The sequence below is a fragment of the Lepidothrix coronata genome, unplaced genomic scaffold (assembly GCF_001604755.1).
Source record: "Lepidothrix coronata isolate B3197 unplaced genomic scaffold, Lepidothrix_coronata-1.0 Scaffold34, whole genome shotgun sequence".
Taxonomy (NCBI): domain Eukaryota; kingdom Metazoa; phylum Chordata; class Aves; order Passeriformes; family Pipridae; genus Lepidothrix; species Lepidothrix coronata.
Window position 1 is genome coordinate 5,832,323 of NW_016690214.1, and position 23,793 is coordinate 5,856,115.

At 57.1% G+C, this 23,793-nt stretch overlaps 1 protein-coding gene across 3 annotated transcripts; it reads left to right on the forward strand.

Annotated features, from left to right (window-relative positions):
• Positions 1–7,950: 7,950 nt before the first annotated feature.
• Positions 7,951–23,575, forward strand: RAB37 (RAB37, member RAS oncogene family). Of its 3 annotated transcripts, XM_017812050.1 has the most exons (10): positions 7,951–8,058; positions 13,322–13,432; positions 17,636–17,746; positions 19,792–19,833; positions 19,990–20,056; positions 20,142–20,194; positions 20,710–20,775; positions 21,541–21,597; positions 21,853–21,929; positions 22,043–23,575. In XM_017812050.1, the coding sequence occupies exons 1-10, from the start codon at positions 7,999–8,001 to the stop codon at positions 22,146–22,148; spliced, it is 750 nt and encodes a 249-aa protein (XP_017667539.1). In that variant the 5' UTR covers positions 7,951–7,998; the 3' UTR covers positions 22,149–23,575. The 3 variants fall into 3 exon arrangements, with proteins under 3 accessions (XP_017667539.1, XP_017667542.1, XP_017667541.1); XM_017812053.1 differs by lacking the exon at positions 17,636–17,746; XM_017812052.1 differs by lacking the exons at positions 7,951–8,058; positions 13,322–13,432 and adding an exon at positions 15,566–15,682.
• The last annotated feature ends 218 nt before the right edge of the window (positions 23,576–23,793 follow it).

Consider the following 23,793-nt stretch of genomic DNA (forward strand, 5'->3'; position numbering starts at 1 on the left):
CAACTCAGTTACTGCTGCCCGTTCAGCAAGAGTGTGGGGTTTCCCGTTTCCTGTCAGCTGCCTTCCTGCCTTGCCTGGTCACTCAGAACACTTGTTGTGCCCCCATGGCAGGACACAGTTCTGCCTCTTACCACCACACTGCCCAGCCTCTCTCACCAGGCACAGCACCTGGTGGGGGACCTGCCTCTCAAGGGATGGCTCAGCACTGCACAGGGACCCCCTGAGCCCCACACAAGTCCCCAGGCTGGGGCAGTGCTCCTGCATGGCCAGGCCACCCTGTCCTTCCCGTGGGAATGCATATGAGGAGCCCCCGCCTCCTACCCCATTACAGCTGGAGATGGGCACTTGTCCCCACTGCCCTTGCCAGCACATCCCCCCAGACTGTTCCCAGCACAGCCCCTCTGTGGCTCAGGATCCTATGCCCTGATTAGGTCCTCTCAGGCCTCCCCCTGTGTCCCCATTCCCTGCAGGTGCTGTAGTGGTGGGGACAGTTGTGGAAGGACACTCGTCCCCAGCTCTTGCTCAGCTGGAGCATTTGGTGGCATCAGACAGAGTTGGCAGGCTTGAGGCTCCTGGGGCTGAGGGCTCCTCTCCTTGTGCCAGGGCTTAGCTGGGTGATGGTGGATCAGGTGCCAGCATTGCCCCTGTGATCCTGTACCTCCCCCAACCACAATGCAGTGTGTCCCCACACAGTGTGTGCATCAGCACTGGCAGCCACGGGCACCCCAGGCTGTGCTGGCAGCTGAAGGAGGGAGCAGGTGGACAGACAGACAGGCAGACAGGCACCTGCAGGATACCAAGGCTTTATTGCAAAATTGTCTTCGTTTGGCAGCTGCAGCTCAGCAGACACAGGCTCTCTGCATTCCAAACTCCCCTCTCTCCAGTGCTGGGGCTGCCAGGAGGGGCCAGAGCTTCACAGGGGGGAAGAATCATGGGGAGCCAAGCACCTCCTGGCACAGGGCAGCTGTGGCCCCAGCAGGGTGGGGGGAGCGGGGGCAGGAGGACGTCCCTGGGGCTCCAAGGTGGCTGGGAGAGAAGGTGGGCAGCCTGGTGTCCTGCTGCTGCTGGAGGTCTCAAAGAGCTGTTGGTTTTCCTGGTTGTGGCTCCTACGCCGGCTCCTCATCCAGGCTGCCCCACACACCAGGGCCAGGGCTATGAGAAATTTCAAGCTGAGGAGGAGCAGCAGGTAGGTGACACTGAGCTGGGACCTGTATGGAGAAAGGAGATTATGCTAGAGCCTGTGTAGGGTCTGTGCAATGAGGATGAGGACTGGGGCGCTGGCATGTCAGCCAGCTGCCCTGCTTGCCCCTGGGATGCTCCTTGGAGCTGCTGCAATGGAGGTACACACAGCTGGGAGATGCATGCAGGGAAAAATATGGTTTTGGCCAGGGGATGCTGCTGGGGGCTTGCCTAGATCCCAAGTTCTTACTCACAGCACAGGAGGCTCCCCACAGCCTCTGGAGCCCACATCGCTGCCTTCAGTTGTGGTTGAAGCAGCTGCGAAGGAAACAGAGTCAGAGCAAAGTGGAGACCCACCCCACACACCCCCCTGTCCTGCCCCCTGCACAGGGGTCTCTGCCCTGACACTTGGGCCACGGAGGTGCAGGAGGTGGAGATGGGGGTATCCAGCAATGCCATGGGCACTGTGGGGGAGGACAAAGAAGGAGGTTATTGCTGGCTTTGCTTCCAGCCCAGTTTTACCTGCAGAGACCATCACCCTGGTGGTGTGGGATGTGCTGAACCACAGTTTCCTCTTCACCCCGCAGGAGTACCGGCCTGCGTCCCCCAGCGTGACTCCACTTTGTGTCACCGTGAACGAGTGTGCTGTGTGGTTGTCCCTGATGGACACCCTGCCCTGTGTCACCGTCACCTCTGAGCCACTGGTTTGGACGATGTTGGTGCAGCAAAACCAGAGGAAGCTCTGGCGGCACCAGTACTTGGAATTGAGCTCATAGCCTGGCTCATAGCTGCAGGACACTGCCAGCAAGCTGCCTTGGTCAGCTGTCACCTGCTTGGGGCCTTTCACTGCCCAGACACCTGTGGGGGACACAAAGAGGTGCTGCAAACACGTCCTGGCATTGCCTTGGGGAACCAAGAAGGATCTGAGCCCAGGATTCTTGGGGGCACCCATTCCCGAGGGAGGCTGTGTCTGTACACCCACTGTGCCAGGGAGCAGCGCTGAGAGATGTCCCCAGTCAGGAAAAAACGAGCCCCCATCTGTGTGTTATTAAAAGAGCAAAAAGCCTTATTCCCAGGGTTCACATGACAGCAGTAGAAGCACATCTCAGAGATCACCCCCCGTAACTGCCACAAGAAAAGGTCAGGATCAGCTGGGTTCTTGCTGTGACCATGGTGAGCTTCCTGGTCTGGCTTGGCCCCAACCTCTCCACAGCTCTGCCAGAACCCCTGAGATGGAATTGCCTGACCTGTGTTCCGGGCTCTCACCTGGGAAAAGGATCCAAACCAAGAAAATTCTCATTTTCCAGCTTCTTGTTCCCAGAGTGGATTTTTCCTCATGGTTAGTCATGAAGAAGCTTGCAGGATGGAGCCAGGTCCACATTCACTTGGGTGTCCCGGGAGTTTTCCAAGCCTTATTCTCCTGTCCCTTCTTTGGGCAGTGCTTACCCACAGATGACCCTGGATGTCTTTTTTTAAGTTACTTGTTTCCTCCCCTTCACCCGGGCCCATGACTCACCCTGGGGTGTTTCGTGAGAGAGACTCTGCTTTTCCTCTGAAATAGTCACTGGGTTCCCAGTAAAATGCCAAAATGCAGCAGCTTCCTCTGCTGCAATGCCCATCCCAGTGGGGAGCACAGCCTCTTCCCCTACACAGAGCCCAAAGGACTCTGGGGAGCTTTGCAGGGGGGCCAGGCCAGAACAGGGATGCAGGGACTGGGGTAGAGTGAAGGCAGGTCTGGCCCTGTGGATGGACTGGGTGGGACTGACAGAATGCTCTCCCAGTTGCAATGGACTGGGATAACAGACTGAGGTGATGGACAACCATCCCCCTGCACTGCTATTCCCCAGCTCCTGAGCCAGTGTGAGCTGGGCTGCTTTTGTTTGTTTTCTCAAGCAGAAATGTCTCATTTCCTCCCCAAACCACCTTCTTCGGCACAGCCTGGGGGTTTTGAGTGACAGCAGTGTTTTAAATGCTTCCACTAAAAGTTTCAGAAACCCAAACACAAAAAGCAAGGCCTCTTCCCTGGCAGCTGCCTTGCTGATGGCTTTCTTCCGATATCCCCCTTGGAAAGCGCAGAAAGCACAAACCTCTGGCATCCCCTTCCCTCTCTGTCCCTCATCATGGCAAGAGGAAGCTCTGAGTTTTCCTTTTGATCATGAAATAACCCCTTCATTTCCATCTAACTGGCTGTGAGCCAAGACTCTGCAAGTAACAGCCAAGATCTAAATTCAAAAAAGTAGCTGGAGGTGGCAAACCAGCTTTCTGCTGAGAAACTTCCCACAAAGGCTGTGCAGCTGGGGCTCCAGCCACTTTGTCTTCCTTGGGCATGCATCCCTGTCACTGCTTGGCAAAGCACAGTGAGTCCTTCCCACCCTTCCCTCAGAGCAGGAGGATTGGGAGAAGCGGCTCAGAGGTAGAGGCTCCAGGTGGAATGTGCACAGAGAAGGTGCCTACATTCTTTACTGCATGAGGATTTCGAGGACAGCTCAGTTACCCGAAAGCAGCCAGAAGCACTTTTTCAAAGAACCACTTTGGTAGAGTTCCTGGGAAACTTTTCAAGTCACATCCATGCTGCGTCATCTCCATCACATCACTGTCACTTCACCATCAGATGTGAGGTGTCATTTCCCCTTCCCGTTCTCTGTTCCATGTTTGGTTCTGGGCAGGATGAGCAGCTGCCCAGCCCAGTGCAGGGGCTGGACCCTCAGCACAGACCAGGGCCACTTCCTCCCTCCCCATCACGGCAGTTCCCAGGACTGTGTTACCCCACTGACTCCATTTCAGTGACTGAAGGCAGTTCTCCTTCCTGTCCCTGAGGACACTGCAGTGATTACAGCCCCCCAGCGTCAACACTGCAACTCCCATGTGGAGTTTTACTCTGATATTTCTCCTCTCAGCTGCTGGGTGAAGGGGCCCTGGCTGAGCAGGACACTGGCTGGGGGCTGTCGATGGGGGTTTGCAAAGGGGATGGCTCCAGCTCTGCACCTCAGCCCCAACCAACTCAGCAGCGTGGGAACATGCTCGTGGAGGGGAAGAGCAAGATGGGAGTAGGCAGGAGTGAGAAACCCCAGAGTGCTGACACAGGAGTGTCTGTCACATGAAGGGCTGTGATATTTATTCCAATTAAAATGAAACCAGAGAGGGAGTAGAGCAATCCAGGCAGAAACCAGTGCAGCAGAGCATGAGGAGTCACATCGCCTAAAATGGGGAGAGCCCTGCAGAGAGCCCTCCCAACACCCTCCAGCGAGGGCATGGGTGCTGGGGTGCTCCAGATAGCCCGGGGGGAGGGCTATCTGGAAAGGTGCCCTGCTCTGCACCAGCATCTCTGAGGGGCTGTGTCAGGGTCCTGCCAGCCAAGACCTCTCCCTTTTGGCAGCAAGTGGCCCGGGAAGCACAAGGCGAGGCTATTCTGTGGGAGAGCAAGCATTGCTGAAGCACTTCTCAGGAATCCCACTGATGCATCCTGACAGGAGCACATCAGTTTGTCTTTTCGTCTCGGCCACACGCGGGGCGGGATTGAGCACTCGGGCGCAGCTCAGTGGCCGTGTCAGCGAGCAAAGCGTGTCACTCAAAGAGCTCCTGGGACAGGCAGTAATTGAGTCAATCAGTGAGGGCCCAGTACCAACTTGCGGGTCCCTTCCAACCCAGAATATTCTGTGATTCTGTAAGATCTTGCTCCCATCCCACCGTATTACCCACCACCACGACTGAGCCTTTCCAGAGTCCTCTCTGCTCTGTTCTTCAATGACATTTCCAAATCCTGATTCTGTTATTTAATCCAGGGCCCTTGAAAAGTAATCAAGTAGTGTCAGTCTGTTCTTTCGTGGGCAGATTCAGCAAGTTTGGTGAAATTGTCCTTAGGAGATAAGGCTGAGGATGATCATTGCTAATGTAGCTCCTTTAGTGCTAGCTGATCGAGCAGGCACTGTCTGATCTCTCCCTTCCGCTGCCATCTCAGATAACCAAGATAAGTTTAGATCATTCCCAGATCTCTTGATTTAGCAAAGCCAGTAAAAGTGGCAAAAAATACTTGCAGACTTTGTGGTCGTGGAGGATTTACTCTGGACTGTGTCTGAGGCTGGACTCAGCCAGAAACGGCTAAAGCAGGGGTTACTTATTGCAAGGAAATTAAGAATTCATACTGTATGGATTCAGAGGGTGAAATTCTGATTTTTCCTTAGCTCATGGGGAAGGAATGACTTCAGCAGGGCTGATCCTCCTCAAAAAGTGTTGTACAGGGAGTCCAGGGAGATACTACAGCAGGTCAATGGGATTGGGCAGCAGAGAACAGCAGGAGCAAGCAAGTACAGTGAAGCAGAAACTCCTGAGCTGGATTTAAATATTCCTCTGTTAGACCTGTATTTCTCAAAGCAAATACACAAGTAATTAAGCTATCAGAGATACAGTCTACCAGCAAACAGAACAAACAATGGAGCTAAATTGCAGGTTTATTTGGAATCACTCCTGCCATTTTCAGGTCATTTCCTCTCATTTGGTTGCTCTGCATTGATTTCAGCTAGTCAGAGCTTGCTCAGGGCTGCAAACTGCTCACTGGCTCTCAGAGTCTGGGATAAGCTGGGAGAGTAAATGGTTTGCTCTGCATGGTGGGGGAAATGCATTCTTCGGTGTGTGAGGGGAGGCGGTGATGCAGGTGTTGGGCTGCTGGGCTCCGATAAAGCTGCTGATAGCACTTATCTGCCATGGGTCAGGTCCTCCAGCGCCATAAAGTCGGATAAAGCCCTTGGAGCAGCGCCAGGCTGTGCTGCTGCCTGTCTTTGCCAGCAATCTATGTTGTCTCATTAGGCTGTATTACACTTGATGATATCATGATAGATAGGAGAACTGTCTTCCTCCTGAGTGCGATTAAACCTGCAGGGCCAAGTGTGTCTCTGGTGCAATGCCAGTGCCTGCAGAGGGACTGGACAGCTTGGCTCTGTGAGGCTCTTCTCGCCAGGCAGCAGCTCCTCCCCTCTCTCCTTTGTGACTCAGAAAAGGAAACAAATGTTGCTGGAGCTGAGAAGGGTCAGAGGATGCTCTCTGAGCCCCAGAACCTCTCCTGCAGCAGGGACCTGCCAGAAATTTCCATCCAGGGATAAGCAGGTCTGGAGCCTCAGACCCAACGGGCCTTTGGGGTGTTACTCTTCTCTTCACTGGGGGTTAAGTTCATCCCATCTTCCGGGAGAGATTTGTCTGAGTACAGCACAGCCTGGGTGCCCCGGTCAGAGCTGCACAGTACATGCAGCAGATCTGGGTCTCTGGGGTCTGTGTGGCCCATGGAAAGGATTGTGCTGACATCCATGAGAGTTTTAGCATGGTCTTGATGTGTTTAAGAGAACAGAGTTGCCCTGGCTTTGTTGAAGCCACCCTGAGGTGTGCTGCTCTCATCCTCCTGGACCTACTTGTTGTGGAGTGTGTGCATTATGTTGAACTACAGTGTTGGCTGCACCACTTGTCAACTATCTGATCCAGACACCAGGGCTCATGATATCATTTATTTTTATGCTATTGATTGTCTTCCAGTGCATGAGGCCAATGAGTGGTCTGGTTACACAATGGTCTGTGTCAGGTTGGGTCGGTTATCTCAGCTTCAGGTGAGTCTAAAACACCCCATCCCTCTGGGTTGTTTTTCACTTTTTCTGGCTGTTGTTTGCCAAGTCTGATCATCTGACCCAGCAGAACCGTCTCTGCAGTCAGAGGAAATAATGGGCAGATATAATTAGCAATGTCAGGCCCAGGCAGTCAAACAGCAATCGGACAGGTGCAGATGGCTCTTGGAAGCCTGGTCTGTTCCTCTGGCTTAGGGCCATCTGCTGATCTGGAAGGAGGGAACAGGAGACTGAATTTCTCTTAATAAACTTCTCAGTAAAGATTAGTTTATTTCCAGTGCAATCAACAACATCAGATTGCTCTAAAGGGAGTTGTAAAGAAGAGATCTCAATGAGATATCAGCTGTCACCTCCAGGTTTAGGCACAGATTCTTCCTGTTTCTAAATACTATTTGTTTTTCACTCCAAGCAGGGTCCTAACCAGGCTCTGTAAATGCAATGGGATTCCAAAGGGGACCTGCCGGGGTAATCAGGCTCAACACCAGTTTGGCAAAGAAGCTGCAATCACCTGGCTAGCACGATCTGCTGCCCCTCCTTGGGGTGACACCCCAGTGACCAGGCAGCTCTGTGCTTCACCCCTGCCCGCGGACACCCAACATCTGTGTGGGCTGGCAGCTGGAGGGGTGTCAGCCGGCACAGCCCCGGTGCAGGCATAGGGCTCCCTAACGTGAGTGCCAACGAGCCGGGGCTGGAGCAGCGCAGAGGACTTGGCCCCGCGCTCTCAGCTCGGCGGCTGATCGGAGCCGGTGCAGGGCTGACCGTGCCCCGTGGGCGCCTCCTGCAGCGGAGGGAGGAAAGGCAGCGATTCCCGGTGGCGAGGACGGAGCCTCGGGCTCTGCAGAGCCGGGGGGGTTCCATCAAGGCGGTCAGAGATGGGGAGGGGGAGAGGGACCGGCGGGCTCTGCCGGAGTGGGGGGAGCTCCCTCCGCCTCCCCGCCCCCGGGCGGGACCGGCCTCCCCCCGCACCCTCCCGCCGCCTCCTCCGGGCGGGGGAACCCTGCGAGCGGCGGCGAGGAGCACCGGGCACCGCTGCGCTGTCCTGCGGGGACCGAGCGGGGCCGGGCTGTGCCGAACCGGGCCGGGACTGCGGGGCCGAGCCGGGCCGGTCGGTCCCGAGCGGGGCGGGCGCTGCCCGCGGTGCTGAGCGGGGCCGGGCGCTGTCCGCGGTGCTGCAGGGGCGGCCCTGCCCGGTGCCCCCCGATCCCCCCCGGCCATGGGGTCCTACACCACCGGCCCGGGGGGGGACGGATACAACGAGGCGCTGCTGCACAAGGTACGGCTGGGGATGGGGATGGGGGGAACCGGGGATGGGGTTGCAGAGCGCACGGGATTGGGGGCATACAGGGCAGGGAGACTAATTGCACTTGCGGACAAATTGCATCCCTCTCCCCTTCTCGCTCCTCGTCCCCCGATGAGGTCCGTCCGACACCCCCCATCCCGGCGCGGCCGTGGGGGGATGCGGTTGCAGCTCTCTCCCCTTCCCGGGGCTGGACAGCCTGCAGGGGTTGGCCCCGGTCCCAGCCACCTCCCGGGTGACGGTGGGAAGGGGGGTGGCAGGATTCGGCGTGTTGGGGAAGCCAGGAGCGCTGGAATGGGGCCAGCCCCGCGGCACAGCCCGCAGCCGCCCTTCAGCCGCTCCCGCTGTCCTGTGCGCGCTCAGGGCGGGTCGGGGGGAGCGGAACCCCGGGGCTCTGTTTGCCAGAGGCAGGCTAGGGAGTCGAGACTTCCCTGCTATGAAATAGTTGTGTTCCAAAAGACATCCATTCCTGCCCTCCTTCCTTTAAAATCCTCTTCTGCGGGGTTCCTGGGACTGTGTTTTGTAACTCCACTTGCACAGAGGGTGGTCAGGGCTGCTGCTGTCCCTGCAAGACCTGGGGAGCTCAGGTTCTGCTGGGGGGACAGCAGGCTTTTGCTCCCTGCAGTCAGACGCTGCCCTGCAACTCCTGGAGTCATGGAAGAGACACTGATCTCTGTCAGATCCACCCATCCGTTCTGCTTGCTGTCCTCACGGTGCTTTGCTGCAGTCCTCAGTGACTGTGCAGGGACAGGCACCCCCCCGGGGAGCAGGGAAAAAACAGGGATGGGGCAAGGCAGAGGAAAGGGCTGGGGCTGTGTGGATCACTCTTTACAAACACCAGTCTGTTCTGTATCCTGCTGTACTCAGGGCAATGTGCCCAACCCTTGATTAGCAGAAAAATATCAATTACTATCAGCTCTCATTTCTGTTGTACATGGAGTACGTAGGACATGCCTCCAGGGATGACTGGAGAAACTTGGATTCTTTGCAGAGCCTTAACTCTCTCTTCTCCAGCAACGAGCTGCTGTTAAGGAATGACATTGGTGGAAATGAGTCTCTGGGCAGAAGAGCTGCCCAGGCAAATAACCATCCCAGTCCCTTGTTCCCTGCTGTTTCCCTTGGTATTTTTCCTGGCTGGGTTGCTAATCTTGCAAACACAAGCCTGCTCTCACTCCAGGGGTGTGAGGCAGCAAATACCTCACTAGATCTTGTGTCTGCACAAGGAATCACATTTCAGATGTGCTGAGAAACCCCAGAGAGCTTTGCAGTCTGGACACAAAGGTTAAGTGGTTTCTGGTTGGTGGCTAGACCCAGGCCTGGGGAGGAAACGGGCCAGGAGCAAACCAAAGCAGGAACAGGAGAGGTTTGTTCTGGGCTGTTCCAGAAGAGTTTCACCTGACACAAAATGCTGAGTTCTGCTTGCAGGTGGTTTGACCCATTGCCAAATCATTCTTCCTTTTGTGGAATTCCTGGACCTATTTACCTGGAACAAGCCCCAGTGGCAGAGGATGTGTTCCTTGGCTGTTGTTGATCCAAGGTGTTAGCAGGGGGTTTGCAAACAGGGATCTCCTGTGTGATTTGAGCCAGCTTTTGTTTGATACACAGCTCTAGAGCTCATGTCTGCAGGGCTGAAATACAGCCTCTGCCAGGGCAAGGGCCCAGCTGAGCTGGCAGAGGGCCCTGGGCTCTGTCTCAAGTCAGTGTAAGGGTCTTGGCCATGGTGAAATAGTGCCTGGGCAGGTGGGGACAGCCCTGGAGTATTCCTGTGGCACAGAACGGCTTCAAGCAGCACCCAGCAGCATCCAAGTTACCCTGGAGCATTGCTTGGAGAAGGGAAGAGACAGCACAATTTTGTTATATAGAGGAGGTAAAAATAAGTCACAGAAATGCACCTCTGAGAGTCCCTGAGAGTGAGGGACTGAAAGCAGCCACAGATTTGCTGTCAAACCTCTCCCAGGGCCATGTCCCAGCTGAGCTCTGCAGGCAGCTGTGCTGGGGTGCACGTACACCTTTGCCACAATTCATTGTGATAAATCCTGCTCACCTGAGCACAAACCTTTGTGTTTGGGTCTTCAGCCACTCTCTGAGAGCAACAGCAGAGCCCGTGGAGGGCAATTCCACCCTCTCAGCATCCAGCTGACTGGGGCTTTATCCTGTCAGGCCTCCACTAGCCACATTTAGCTCAGGTCCAGGTACCACATGCTAAAGCTCAGAAATGAACTGGGAAGACAACCTCAACCCACACGCTCTGTCCCAGATCTCCTCCTGCCTGGCTGGCACTGAAAATGCAGCAGTCACCTCCCTGTGCTGCCCTGACAGACGTGTAAACCCATCTTCCCTCAGCAGGTTAGGCCAAAATACCACCTTTGCTTGCTGGCTGCCAGCACAGGTAGGGGAAGTTTGAATAGGTTTGCCCTCACCACTCCATTGCTTTGCCTTGTCCCTACAGACTATGCTAAGCCAGCAATGATTTTGACTGGATGTGATTCATCCAGGTCTGATTTAGCCACAAAACTACTAATTTAAGGTGTGGGGAGAGATATTTTCTCTTTCCCTAAGGCAGAGCAGGTAGACAGGTCTTTTCAGGAAGGTTTCCCTCTGTGCCTTGCCCAACCCTGGCAAAGCACTGCTCCATCCCCACATCCCCATGCAGAGAGGAATGACAGAACCAAAAGGAATCTTGCAACATTTTGCCAAAGTTTTCTAGACAGAGAAAAAAACTGGGAAAACCTGGGGGGCTGAGGGGGTGCTGAGGAGGCCAGGCTGTGGCTGAGGATGAGGGCAAGAGGTAGGACAGGTACAGAACTTTGTCAGTGGGAGACTTTTTGTTGTCATGACTCAGGCGCATCCAACCTGAGGTTTCAAGAGATGGCCACATCCTCTCCACAGTGGGGTTTCTATTCTTATGTTATGTTTATTTGGTAGCCAGGAGGGTCACAGTGATTTCCACTGTGCAGTCCCTCCACGGAGCCCATGAGGTTTTCCTAAAGTCGTTAGGAATATCTCTTGGCTAATCCAGGCCAACTTTCACTATTATGATTAAGTCATGAAGCAATTCACGAGTTGTCTCTATTATAAATCCCATTTAAATTATTAATAGGGGAATCTGCCTTTTATACATGTTCTCTGTAAACCTTGGGCTCTGGAGGCTTTCTGGTGCTCATTCCAGCCAGCTCTCCTCCCTCCATAATTAATGCTGTTCTCTGCATTAACTGCTCCCAAAGACAGCGCTGCAGGGTGCATCAGTCTTGTTGCACCTCCCAGAACCAGTATTTTGCCTGGAAATAGTATGTAGCACAAAAAAATGCAGGACTGAAGTGCAGGAGCTGCATGGTAATGAATTCTTGGGGTGTTTTCCTGTGAGGCTACTCCCATCCATATTATGATCTCTGCACAGGGAAAGGTTCTGGGCCCGAAGGGCAAAGCCAAAGGGGACCTGGGCAGGGAAATTTTCCTCAGGGAAAGGGATGACCCAGCTCCTCTAGCCCACGTGCCAGGGCTTCACCCAGACATTTCTGCCTCTGAACATCCCCCCAGCTCCTGTGCAGGCTCCCAGCTCACGAGGCTGCTCTGAATGTACAAGTGACCTGCAAACAGCCTAGTTAGGGAGGAGGGAGAAATCTCCGGCTGCGGATCTGGACGCAGGTTGCTGCCTCTCAGCACTCAGGTCTGTGCAGCAGCGTGCGTCTGGCAGAGGTGCAAGGCTCCCTCCTGCCAACAGCTCCACCCGTCAGGTCAGCCTTTTCCCAGGAGATGTTTGGTGTTTGGGATGTTTTTTCCATGGTAAAGCGCTGATTCACCACAGTGAGCATTCATTGAAGCGTGTCGTGGTGAACAGGCTCCAGGCAGGTTGTGGGGCAGCGCTTTATGCAAGGCAGGGTGATGGTCTCCTGCCAGACCACGCTCCTGCGTTGCTTGTGCTCCTCAAGCTCCTTGGATTTTGGCTTCAGGTCACTTCCTCGGGGTCTGTGGGATGGCAGGAAGCACAGTGCTGGGTGCTGTGGTATGTGCCTGGTGTCTGGAACCTGCATGGCCTCCCAGGGCATGGAATCAGGCCTTGATCTGCCGGGGCTGTTTGTGCACCTGATTAAACACATTCCTTCACGCTCATCCTGCACTTCACAAGGGGGACACACAGTGTCTGAAGTGGTGCCAGGGTAGGTTACACCCCGGGGCGCCTCAGGGCAGGGGAGGTGATGCAGGAACAGGATCAGCCATGCGTGTAGACTCCTCTGGATATTGGGAAGATGCTGAAGCACCTTCCAGGGTGGGGACAAAGGGCTGAGGTGTCCCAGGATGGAGAAGGGCTGCTGGAGCTGCATTGAACTAAACACAAATCAAGGGGGGAAACAACATATACAGCCAAGTGCATCAGAGGTGGATGCAGAGAGTGGGGAGGTTCCACCCCAGCACCTCGTTGGCTCAGCCCTGCAGCCTCAGGGGTGACAGCAGCCCCGTGACAGAGGGGACACTCAGTGTCTTCCAGAACTGCATCTACAGGAACACCCATGTCCTGAAAGACAGAGCCAAATCCACTTCTGAGCAAGAAGCCTGTTAGCAGAGTGTTTATTTTAACTTATGTCCCTGCAAAAGGGTTGAAAGTGCCTCGGTTTCCTGAAAGGATGGGAGTGTTTGCTCCAGTGGCTCTGTGAACAAAACCCAGACACCAACAGAGAAGAGGGAGGGTGTTGCATTTGCACTGCAGGTCTCGCTTAGGTCAAGGATTTGGAGGGACAGGAGCAGAAGGGAAGATTGGCTCCTCAGGGGTGCAATGTGGGTACCAGGACTATGGGCTGGCAGCTCTCAGGTGACAGCACCACCTCAGCTCTGACACCCGCACAGCTCCCTCATCCCTCCTGCTCAGGAACAAGCAAGCCTTGCTCCCCGTGGGAGAGCCCTGGGACTTCCCATGGAGGGCTGGAGAGGTGGAGGGGTGCCATGAGTTTAAACCCAGCCGCCTTCTGGGGGGAGTGCTGTGGGCTCACAGCAGTAAAGTAGCACAAAGGCTGCCCAGTGACCCAGCAAGGCTGCGTGGCTGTGACTACAGCTGTGTGCAGCAGCTGCAGGAGATGCTCACTTTACTAAACAGTTTTGGACCTAATCCAGTGACCCCAGAGTCCTCCCAAAGAGGTTTTCCAACAAGCCCTCCCCAAATATCTGGCCCCCGGCTGCTCACTGTGCCTGCAGGCTCCAGCATTGCCTGCACCTCTGCTGACACATCTTTACATGGTCCTTGCAGACAATCCTGGTTGGAGACAGCGGCGTGGGGAAGACGTCTCTGCTGGTCCAGTTTGACCAGGGCAAGTTCATTCCTGGCTCCTTCTCCGCCACCGTGGGCATTGGGTTTACGGTAAGAGACCAATCCCTGGTCCCTGGGTTGTGCAGCAATCATGAGGAGCAGCTTTACTTGGGAATCAGAATCTATGAATCTGTGATTCTGATCAGTTTTAAGCACAAAGAATTGGATAATTTGCTTTGGTGCTGCTGGATCGGGGGCCCAGTTTGGCTGTGTGTTTGTTGGCATGCTTTGGACTGCTTAGAAGGATGGGTGGAATGGGTGGACAAAGTTCCACATCCCAAAAGACTCAGTGGGGCCGTGTTTGAGTGCAGCCTCTTGCATCACACATGGAAAGCTGCTTTTGGAGTAGCCCTGCTCTGCCAGGGAGATGCCAGCCTGTGTCCAGCCCAGGGCCCTCACAAAAAGTCAGGCAGATGGTGACAGTGCCTGGGAAAAGCACTCGGCTGCCATCCAGAGCTATTTGCAGAGCTGCCGCAGGGTCTCCAGTGGCTCTGATGTGTGTGTCCCCTCTCCTGAGGGAGGTCAGGACAGAGACAGTGCTTGGGACGGAGAAATTGTCATTCCTTCAGCATCGTGGCAAGGCTGGGGCTCAACAAGGGGCTGTTACCCATGGGGATGCTATTACCCACAGGGATTTTCTCTCTTGTCCAGGCCAAGAAAGCAGGGAAACATGTGGTACCAATGTGGGGAGTCTGGGGCCAAGCAGCCCAGGGGCTGTCAGCCAAGGGCACCCCTGTGGGCAGGCAGAGGAAGCTCAGCCACACTACTGATATCTGCCGGCTCCAGGCTGCCTTGCTCCTCCTGCAGCAAATGCCAGCGTGTGGAAGTGATGCTCGGCCAGGCGTCTTTCTTGCCTAGGCAACTCCACGAGCTCCAGCATGGTTTGCCATATTCTTCCAGCCCCTTCCCCAGCAAGCTGCAGGAAAGCTCAGCCACTTCCAGGAGCTCCGAGTGCCTCCAGCCTCCAGCTCTGGGCACTTTCCTGGCCAAAGAGCATATATAAACTATAAATCCCCCAGCTCAGACCCAGCTGGGTCTGAGCACAGTTACAAGACTGGAAATACAGGTTCTATTTCCTGAGGGGCAGAGGAAGGCTTGGCTGGAGCAGGGGCCGGTGTCCCGGAGAGGTGCAGAGGCGAGTGCCATCACAGAGGGCATCTCTGCCATCGGCCCTCCCGCAGCCACCCGTGGCCTTCACCCGCAGAGCAGCGAGGGGCACGGCTCTGCACTGGAGCCCTGCACCCCTGGATCCCAGTGGCATGAGCAGGGATGGGGGTTGCCCTGAGATTAGCCCTGGCGTGGCAGAGATGGGCTGGGTATCCCAGGGAAAATAGATGAGAGGGAGCTCAAGGCTCCTGTCCGTGGAGTGGTGCCCGTAAGGGTGAAGACCTTGGGCAGCTGCAGTGCGTGGACATGGATGGGGTTTTACAGTTAGTTTTTGGATAACACAACATCTCTGTCTCTCTCCAGGGGCTTCTCCTGCATTCCCATGCTTGGGCTTTTCCCAGACGAAGTGTGCTATGAGCCGAGCCCCAGTGGCTGGTGTAGGATGCGGGGGGCTGTGAGCAGCCGGGGGAGCGGGAGGTCTGGCAGCCGTCCCGGCCGAGATGCAGGAACAGGCTCGGCACAGAGCGCGGCTTCCGGCTAACGGCGGCTGCTCCCGCTTCCCCCCGGCTTTGCTGCACCCTGGTGCTCACCCAGCTCGGCACCGCTGGGGCTGCAGCGGATGGGACAAACCCCCTAACCTGGGGTGGGAGTGGGAGCTGCAATCCCCACTGTCCCGGCGTGGCAGGGTGGGATTTGGCAGCACCATGGTCTCCATCCCTACACCCCGTGTGGGACAGGGGGCTGTTCACTTGTGGGGTGAGCTGTTCCTCCTCTCCCCATCCATGTGCCGGGAGGGATGTGCCAGTGCTCTGCCCGCCGGCCGGTGCAGCCCAGCCTTTGGCAAACCGAAACACCCCGGGGGTCCCCGGTGTGGGGGTGCAGCGGGGCAGGTTACCACCCTTCGGCTTCATCTTCCTCATCCTGTGGCCGGGCTGGGCACGGAGGCCGCCGGGGCACAGCCTCGGGGGTGGCATTGGCCTGGGAGGAGGAGGAGGAAGAGGAGGAGGAAGGCGGGTGGGGCCGCGGCTCCCGCTGGTCCCGCGGCGTCGGGACTCGGCGGCTCCGCTCGGACGCACCATGAGCGGCCCCGGCGGGGCGGCAGAGACCGGGACCCGCCCAGCGGGGAGCGGGGAAGCCCCGAAAGGCAGTGGGGACCCTCCGGCGTCGCCCCGGGACTACGAGCTGGCCGGCAAGGTGGGAGGCAGCGCGGGATGAGAAGGGATGGACCCACCAATCCCTGCCAGGGCTGGAGGTTTGGGTTCGTCCGCTGACCCGAGGGAGACTGAGAGGGGTCCGAGGGCGTGCCGGGGGCCGCCCGCTTCCTCCGCTGCTGCTATCGCGCCCAGGAAGCGGCCGCGAGACGGGGAAGGAGAAGAAGGCAGCAGCCCCGGCTGAACCCCCCCAGCCCTTCCCGCCCCTGCCCCGGGAGTGCCTAGATCTTGCAGGTGTGGGGATGGGGGTCCTCCCTCCCCGGGAGGTGGAGATAGAGGGCCCCTGCCGGGGGCGGGGGTAGGTCTGTGCCCCAGGGGTGTCCCTGCCCGGCAGTGGCAATGGGAGGGACCAGCTGCAGGAACAGGGCTTTGGGAGGACTCCCCGGGGGGGGGGGGGTCAGGGCCAAACTCTGCTCTCTGGAAGCCTGTCCTGAGCTGCTTCAGGCAAGGGGTTCCTGCCGGCCCGGCAGTGGTGCCACCCATGGCACAGGACAGGGGAAGCAGGACCCCATCCAGCCCATCACAGCACTCCAAGGGCTCCAAGGAGGCAGCAGTGTGTGTGCCCCGGCGCCAGTCCAGGACCTCCCCCCTCTCCCGCCCCGCAGCCCCCGCCTTGCAAATGCCTCTGCACCCCTGCCAAGCCTTGGGGTGGGAACCCTCCTCCCTGAGTGCTCCCCTCTTCCCCATCCCGGATCGGGCGAGGGCTGCCCCAGGAAGCACCTTCCTCTTCCCGGCAGCTCAGGGGAGGCACAGGACCAATGAACCTTTTACCTGAAAGATTTAATATGCAGCCCCAGGCCGAGCTGAGCACTGATGGTGTCAGCCCAAACACCTCCTGCTGCCTTGCTTAGCCGGCTCTCAAAGTGGTTCTGCACGCTGCCACTTTCCCTAAACCATTTTCATTCCTTTGCCTTTATCCTCTCTGCTCTGACTCATCTCAGCGGAGGGCAATTTTTATGTTTGAGGGAGTGAGGTGGAGGCAGAAAGGAGGGGTGTTCCCAGCTGCCCTCCAGGGTCAGGGAAGGACTTGACCAGCAAAGTGAGTTGGCAGGAGGCAAAGTACTTCCAGCCCCCAGCTCTGGCATTTGCTGTGCCACCCCTGTGGAAGGTGGCTCACTGTGTTTGCCTGTCACAGAGGCAATGGGGCTGCAGAGGTTTGCTTTGCAGGCTCCAACATCCTGGGAGTGTGGGGATGGACCTTTTTGCTGGAGTCCTGCTTGCTGCCATTTTTCGTCAGGGGATAGATGCAGGCAGAGTTAGGTTAATGATTGCTGGGCAGGAACAGGCTGCTGCAGGTGAGCAGGAAGAGCACAGCATCGGGAAAGGCTGTGAGTATGGAGCCCAGCATCCGTCCTGGCTGCTGCCTGCCTGGGTCCGGTGGTGCTGGAGTGGCCAGGGAGCCCGGGGGTTGAGCCTGTTTGCTTAGCAGGAGGGGAAAAAGCACCGTGTTTGCTTTGGTGTCTGCAGCAGGCCGGGCCCTGGGCACAGACAGAGTCCCGGACACGCGGGGTTTGCCCAAGCCATGCATCAGCAGCTCTCGGGCTGGGCACACCCGGGCCAGGGGCAATGCGTGGGCGGAGGTGGCTCCATGAATGTGGGAGCTGCTGCCGGTTTTCCAGGAGCCTCCTGAGCTGGGAGATGGCCAGGGGCTGGCTAGGAAATATTTCTTCTTGCTGTGGTACCTGCCTTCCCGCCAGGTCTCATCTTCTGCTCTACCCCTCTTCCGTGGCTGTGGGTGCTTTGCTGCCCTGGGGCACCGCTTGGCTGCACCTCTGGGTGTCCCATCCTACCTCCAGCTCCCACGGGGCTCCCTAAACCCGGCAGGACTAGCCCTGGAGAAAGAAACAAAGGGACAGAGGGGTCTGGGGGGGAGCTCAGCACCGCTCAGTGATGCTGCTCCCTCCTGCTGACACCTCTCCCTGCACACATCTTGCAGGTGATGTTACTTGGAGACTCGGGCGTGGGGAAAACCTGCTTCCTGCTCCAGTTCAAAGACGGGGCCTTTCTCTCCGGGACGTTCATAGCCACCGTGGGCATAGATTTCCGGGTGAGACCACCACAGCTGCCAGCCCCTTGCCTTCCCCGACCCCCACCTTGACCAGGATGGGGTGCTGGGAAGGGGGAGCAGCCTCTGCACCCCAAATAAACTCCCAACCAGCAGCAGTCAGTTGCTGAAACCCTCCCACCTCTCCCTGGGAGAGCAGCAACGGACAGAAGAGCCCACTGGTGTTGTCACCTCTTGTCTTTAAATCAGCAAACAGCCTGGGTTTAGCTCATCCTGGCTGGGGGTGTGGGCTGGGGGTGTAGTGGGCGGCCAGCATGCTCCACCAGCTGGGCTGAGGCCAAGGGCTGGCGGGGTCAACTCTGGCTGTTGTAACCTTGTGCTTTGAAAGAGCTGAAATGGGCTGCTGAGCAGTTGTTAAGATCACCAAATCCTGCTCAAACCCCCGTGCTGCTCTCTGCTCACCAAATTTCAGCGGCAGGGTCTCTCTGGAGGTGTTCAGGGAGGCAGAGCTGTTTGCAGCACAGGGCAGAGCAGCATTTCAGCAGGCTGGAAGTCATGGGGGTGTCCCCAGGCAGAGCTCTGCCTGCAACATCCGACACATGTGGAGTGCGGTCGCTGCTTCCTCTGCCCCCACAGCTGCAGCTGCTCTGGTTTCCCGCCTTGTGGTGGAACTGGGGGCTTGGTGAGCAGGGCCTGGGGGACAGAGAGGGCTACAGGTTTGCTTTGGAGGGGTTATGAGGCCTGTCCTTCTGATAAAGTCATGAAAGAGGTAAAATCTCCTGTGTTCCTCTGCTGGGCTCGGCACTGGTGTCCCTGAGGGTGTTGCCAGCCCTCAGGTACCTGCCCTGCCTCGTGCAAGCATCTCCTCCAGCAGCTCACGGCTCGCTGCTGGTAGGAAATCTCCAGAGTCTCCTAGGGCACGTTTTTGTTTTATCCAGCCCATTTGCTCAAGTTTTGTCATCTCCACATGGGCTGAATTTCCACTTCAAACAATTCCAGGCAACCGAATTATTTATAGGGGTCTTCTCTTTTCAGATTCATCTCTCCAAGTACGATTCTTTAAGAGTCTTAAAAATAGCTTTTCAGTAACTTCTGCGTTTCTTTCTTCTGGCCTCTGGAGAGAAGTCCCTGTGCTTCCGAGTTGAGTAGAGCTCTTGCTTAAGCCCTGATAGCTGCCTTTCCTGCTCACATGGAAGTGCCTCTTCCCCTTCCCAGTCCCAGCCCAGTTGCCTGACTGCAAACCATTGTGACCCAGGAGATTTCCTCCTACCACACTGGATAAAGTTGCGTGCTACATGCAACCCCCTAACTCAGTGTTTGCAACCACATTTAAGGACCAAGCAAGGCTCCCACTATCAAGGATACCTGAGCAGGACACCCAAATCATCCACTGAGTGTCCCCAGGAAGCCTGTAGCACCCAAAGCCCTTAAATTGCTGTAAATAACCCAAATTTTTAGCACAGAGCTGGCTCCTCCAACACACGGAGCAGAGGAATCCTGACAGAAAGGTCAGGGCTTTTTGATGGGCAAACTTTATATAAGCATACCAAGATGTTATTAATAAATGCACATTTGTGTGTGGTTCATACAGACCTCCCCACTTCCCCAGCTCTGCCCAACTTCCCTGGCCAGGCAGACAGGAACTGCTGCAATCCTGGAGCTTCCCGGCAGGAGTCAGAGTGGGTCAGTGTCCCTGGGATTTGCAGGACAGCTGGCATCATTAGCTGGCTTGTTAGGGACCCAGGAGCCACAGGACAGGGTGCTGGCTGTAGGAGATGAGTGACACAGCGGACCCAAAGCAGGCTGGGATCTTGCTGTCCTGTCTCCACTGGTTCTGCTCTTTTCCATCCTGGAGAGAGGGACTGCTGCTCTGGGATGTCCCTGTAGCTGCCAAGCAAGCAGGATCGGGGTTTGTAGCAATGAGGCTGCAACATCCAGCCCCACGGGCAGCCTGGCTTCATCCCACCGGCTGTGGGAGAGCAGCTGAGGGGCTGGGGAGTGCCAGCTCTGCACCAGGGCTGGCTGGCACATGTGCCAAGACATTTATCAGGGCTGGCTGAAAAATGTGGTCTCCTTCTCTTCTGCAGAACAAAGTGGTGGCCGTGGATGGTGTGAAGGTGAAGTTGCAGGTGAGTTCTGGGCAGGGGGAAGCAATTCCCAGCCACATTGCTGGAAACCTCCCCCAGGCTGAGTGTCGTGGGCCGTTGGGGCACGGAGCCACAGAGGTATCCTCAGCTGGGAGGGTGTTTCCCCTCCCTGATCTCACCGGTGTGGCTTCTTGGCAGATCTGGGACACGGCAGGACAGGAGCGGTTCCGCAGCGTCACCCACGCCTACTACAGGGATGCCCAAGGTGGGTTTGGGGTCTGGCAGGGATGGGGGAACTGCCTGGAATGCATCCCTGCAGCGTGACAATGCCTCTGCCTCTTCCCCTCCAGCCCTGCTCCTGCTCTACGATATCACCAGCAAGATGTCCTTTGACAACATCCGCGTGAGTCCCCCCGTGGGTCAGGAGTGTGTTCCTCCCCAGGGACTGGGGTCGTGGGTGCCCTGCTTGGCTGGATGGGTGTTTAGGGCAGTTGGGAACCTGTTTTACAAATAAGTGCTGGCTGGTTTGGCCAGACTCAGCCAGTCTGGAGCTCGTCCCAGGGCACCTGGCTGGGTCCTGCATGGCTGGGTGAGTTTTGTCCAGGGACGTGGAGAATGCCTGGAGGGAGAAAACGCTGTTTGGGAAGGATGTGAACTACTCGTAGGCTTGGGCTGTAGCCAGGAGACGGGGCGTTTTCAAGGCTGTTCAGCTTTGATGCTGGAATAGTTCCCCCGTGCCAACAAAATAGTCATTATCCCTGTCCTCGTGGGGTGGTGTGAGGGCTGAGGGGAGGGGCAGGATTACCAAGAGGATGTGAGGGCTGAGGAGGGAGGAACAGGGGTACCATGGGGATGTAAGGGCTGAGGCAGGAGGGACATAGGTACCGTTCATCCCGACACAGCCCCACTTCCCTGCAGGCCTGGCTGACGGAGATCCACGAGTATGCACAGAAGGATGTGGTCATCATGCTGCTGGGCAACAAGGTGCATGCAGGGTCCCCTGGCCCTGTGCTTTGTCATGTGGTGCTGTGCCATGCCCTGGCCATCCCCATGGCTGTGCAGTGATGGGCTCGGTGGGCTCTGCCTGCCAGCTGTGTGCACCCTGCCTGCACCCTCTGCTGGGTTCTGCTCCTTTCAGGGCTCAGCCAGGCCCAGAGGTGACCCCAGAGGTTTGGAGGGGGTTGGGGGGTGGGCAGGGTTCTCGACAGCCAGTGGGGGGCAGCACGAGGCTGAGGCTCCCAGTACGGGATGCTCCCTGCATGGGATGCTGCTGGGTATGGGATCCCTACTCTGGCCTGGATGCACCCCTGAATCCCAGGTTACTCCAAGCCCCAAATGCCCAACCAGGTCCCAGATCCTCTCCGGGGGTCCTAGGTTCTACTGGGTGCCCAGTGCCCAACTGGGTACTGGATTTTCCCCTGAAAGTGGATGCCTCTGGATCCTGGATGATGCTGGGTATTTGATGCCCAGAACGGTACCAGAGACTCCCTGGGTCCTGGATGCCTGCAGATACTGGATGCTGCCCCACATCCCCCATGTCCCCAAGATCCTGGATGCCACCTGATATCCTCGATGCCACGAGGTCCAAGATGTTCCATAGATCACAGATTCTCTGGGCACTGGATGCTCCTGGATCCCCCATGGCCCTCATTCCTGTCAGCCCCGTGAGCACCCCACACTGCCTGCTTGCCAGATGTCCCAGGGTGCCAGCTGGCCTGGTATGTGGTGACATTTTCCTTCCCTTGGCAGGCTGATGTGAGCAGCGAGAGGGCTGTGAGGACAGAGGATGGAGCATCGCTGGCCAGGGTGAGTTGTGCCAGGGTCTAACCCAACTTCATCTCCCCCAGTCACTTGCCTGTCACTCAGGGTCCCCATACAGCTGTGCCATCTCCTCTGATGGGTGCCCAGACCCGCCTGGCTCTCAGGCAGTCACTTAGATAAAAAACCTGGGGCAAGGCAGGGAGGGGATGGCCCCCAAGCCTTGGCCAGGCAATGGGTGATTCAGAGGGGCAGGAGAGTATTCTGGGGATAGCCACTGATGGGGTCGTGCTGCCCTTGCAGGAATATGGGGTGCCTTTCATGGAGACGAGCGCCAAGACAGGCATGAACGTGGAGCTGGCCTTCCTGGCCATTGCCAAGTGAGTACCTGGGGCCAGGGGACTGAGCAAGGGAGGTGTCCCCTGTAGCCTCACCACCTCCCACACTGATGCTGGAGTGTGTGTGTGTGGGTAACACGGCCCCACCACTGCAGGGAGCTGAAGCAGCGCGCGATGCAGCCGCTGGACGAGCCCCGATTCCAGATCCACGATTATATCGAGTCACAGAAGAAGAAATCCAGCTGCTGTGTCTTCTCCTGAGGGCGGCCGGGAGGAGCCAGCAGCCCTGGGGGCACAGGCAGGAGACAGAGAGGGGCCTGATCCTGCCCTCGAGTGCCCGAGGGAACCAGGCTCTAACAAGCCAAGGTGGACGGGACAATACAGCGGAGCAGAGAGTGCACGAGGAGGGCCCTCGCCCCAGCTCCAGGATCCAGGGGCCAGATCCTTCTGCCCCGTGAAGCAACGCCTGGAGCTTGCTGTGTGGGAATCACTGCGGTGTGGTGACTGCCAGCCTGGCCAGCGAGCCATGGTAATGCCTCCATCACCCAGGACACAACCACACACCTCACTGAGGGACACCTGGAGCAGCTGGAGGGGCAGTGCGTGTGCCATGGATGAGCCCCCTCGCAGCCCTCAGCCCTCTCCTCCCTTGCAGCCATCCCTGCTCTCGGTTCTGCTCTTGTCTGACTGGAAGGGCCTGATCCAGCCCCTGTGTCCCTGGTTGCTGCCAGGCTCTGGCTTCCCTCCAAGGATCCTCAGCTCTGCCCCCCGGGCTGCCCCACGCCCCAACGCTCACATTGGGCTGTGGCTCCTCTCTGCTGCAGTTGCTGCCATTGGCTTTTATCCTCATGCCAACATGAGGGCAGTGATATCCTCATTGTATCCTGGCTCTGCTTGAGGGAAGGGCTGGGATGGGGAAGGGTCCAGCCAAACCTGCTCCCTGCCCATACAACTGTGATAAGAAATAAAACTCCCCTGGGAGCACCCAAGTGATTTTTGAGGCATTTCTAGTACACACAGCAATGTGGAAACAACTTTATTTTTCCCCATCTTGTAGTCATGGGAATTAGAGGAATTCTTTTTTTTTTTTAAGAAAAACCTTTTTATTTTCAGTCTCTCCAGACTAAACCATCTCCAGCCTCATGCAGGAGATGCTCACTGTGGCCTGGAGTGATGCTCCAGCCCTGCTGGCTCCCAGGCCAGGCTGGGTTTCTCTCCCATTGCTGCCCATGGAACACAACTATTCCTTCCTGCTGCTGGCAAACAGCGGCTGGAACCCACTCACTGGAGACCAGATGCCTGAGATCCTCCAGCCAGCAAATGCTGCTCTGTTGGGCATCAGCAGGGCACAGGGGCAAGGCTTGACCTCCGTGTTGCTGCACATCCCTGGTGCTCAGCCCAGCACTGCTGACCCCTCCAACACACTGCCTGCTCCCCTGAGCACTACCCAGGGCAGTCAGATGGTGAATATTTGGTTCTGCAGCTGAAGCGCTCATGTGAAGAGCAGCTGGGGAGGGCATGGCACTGCTGCACGTAGGAGTTGGGGACTGTCCTGCACATCTGTCCCCGTCAGCATCTTCCCTGGCCCTGCGCCCGAGCTGCTCCTCTCTCACCTGCCCCAGTGCCTCCTTTGCCTCTGCACTGCTCCTGGGTCTGTCTTTGCAAGTTTACAGATTAAAGCTGGATATTTTTGAAGCTTTGCATCTGTCTGGTTGTTTATTGCATGAGAAATCCCTGCCCTGGGTCTGCAACGTGGGAGGCTGCTGCACACAGGCGCTGAGGAGCCGCGGGGCCGGGGGGCCGTGGGAGCAGCCATGGGGAGGGGGAAGCACCCACAGCCCCTTCCTCCCCACTGGGGCTTTCGTTGCACATTTCAGACAGTCCAAAGGTGAGAGGGGAAGAGTAA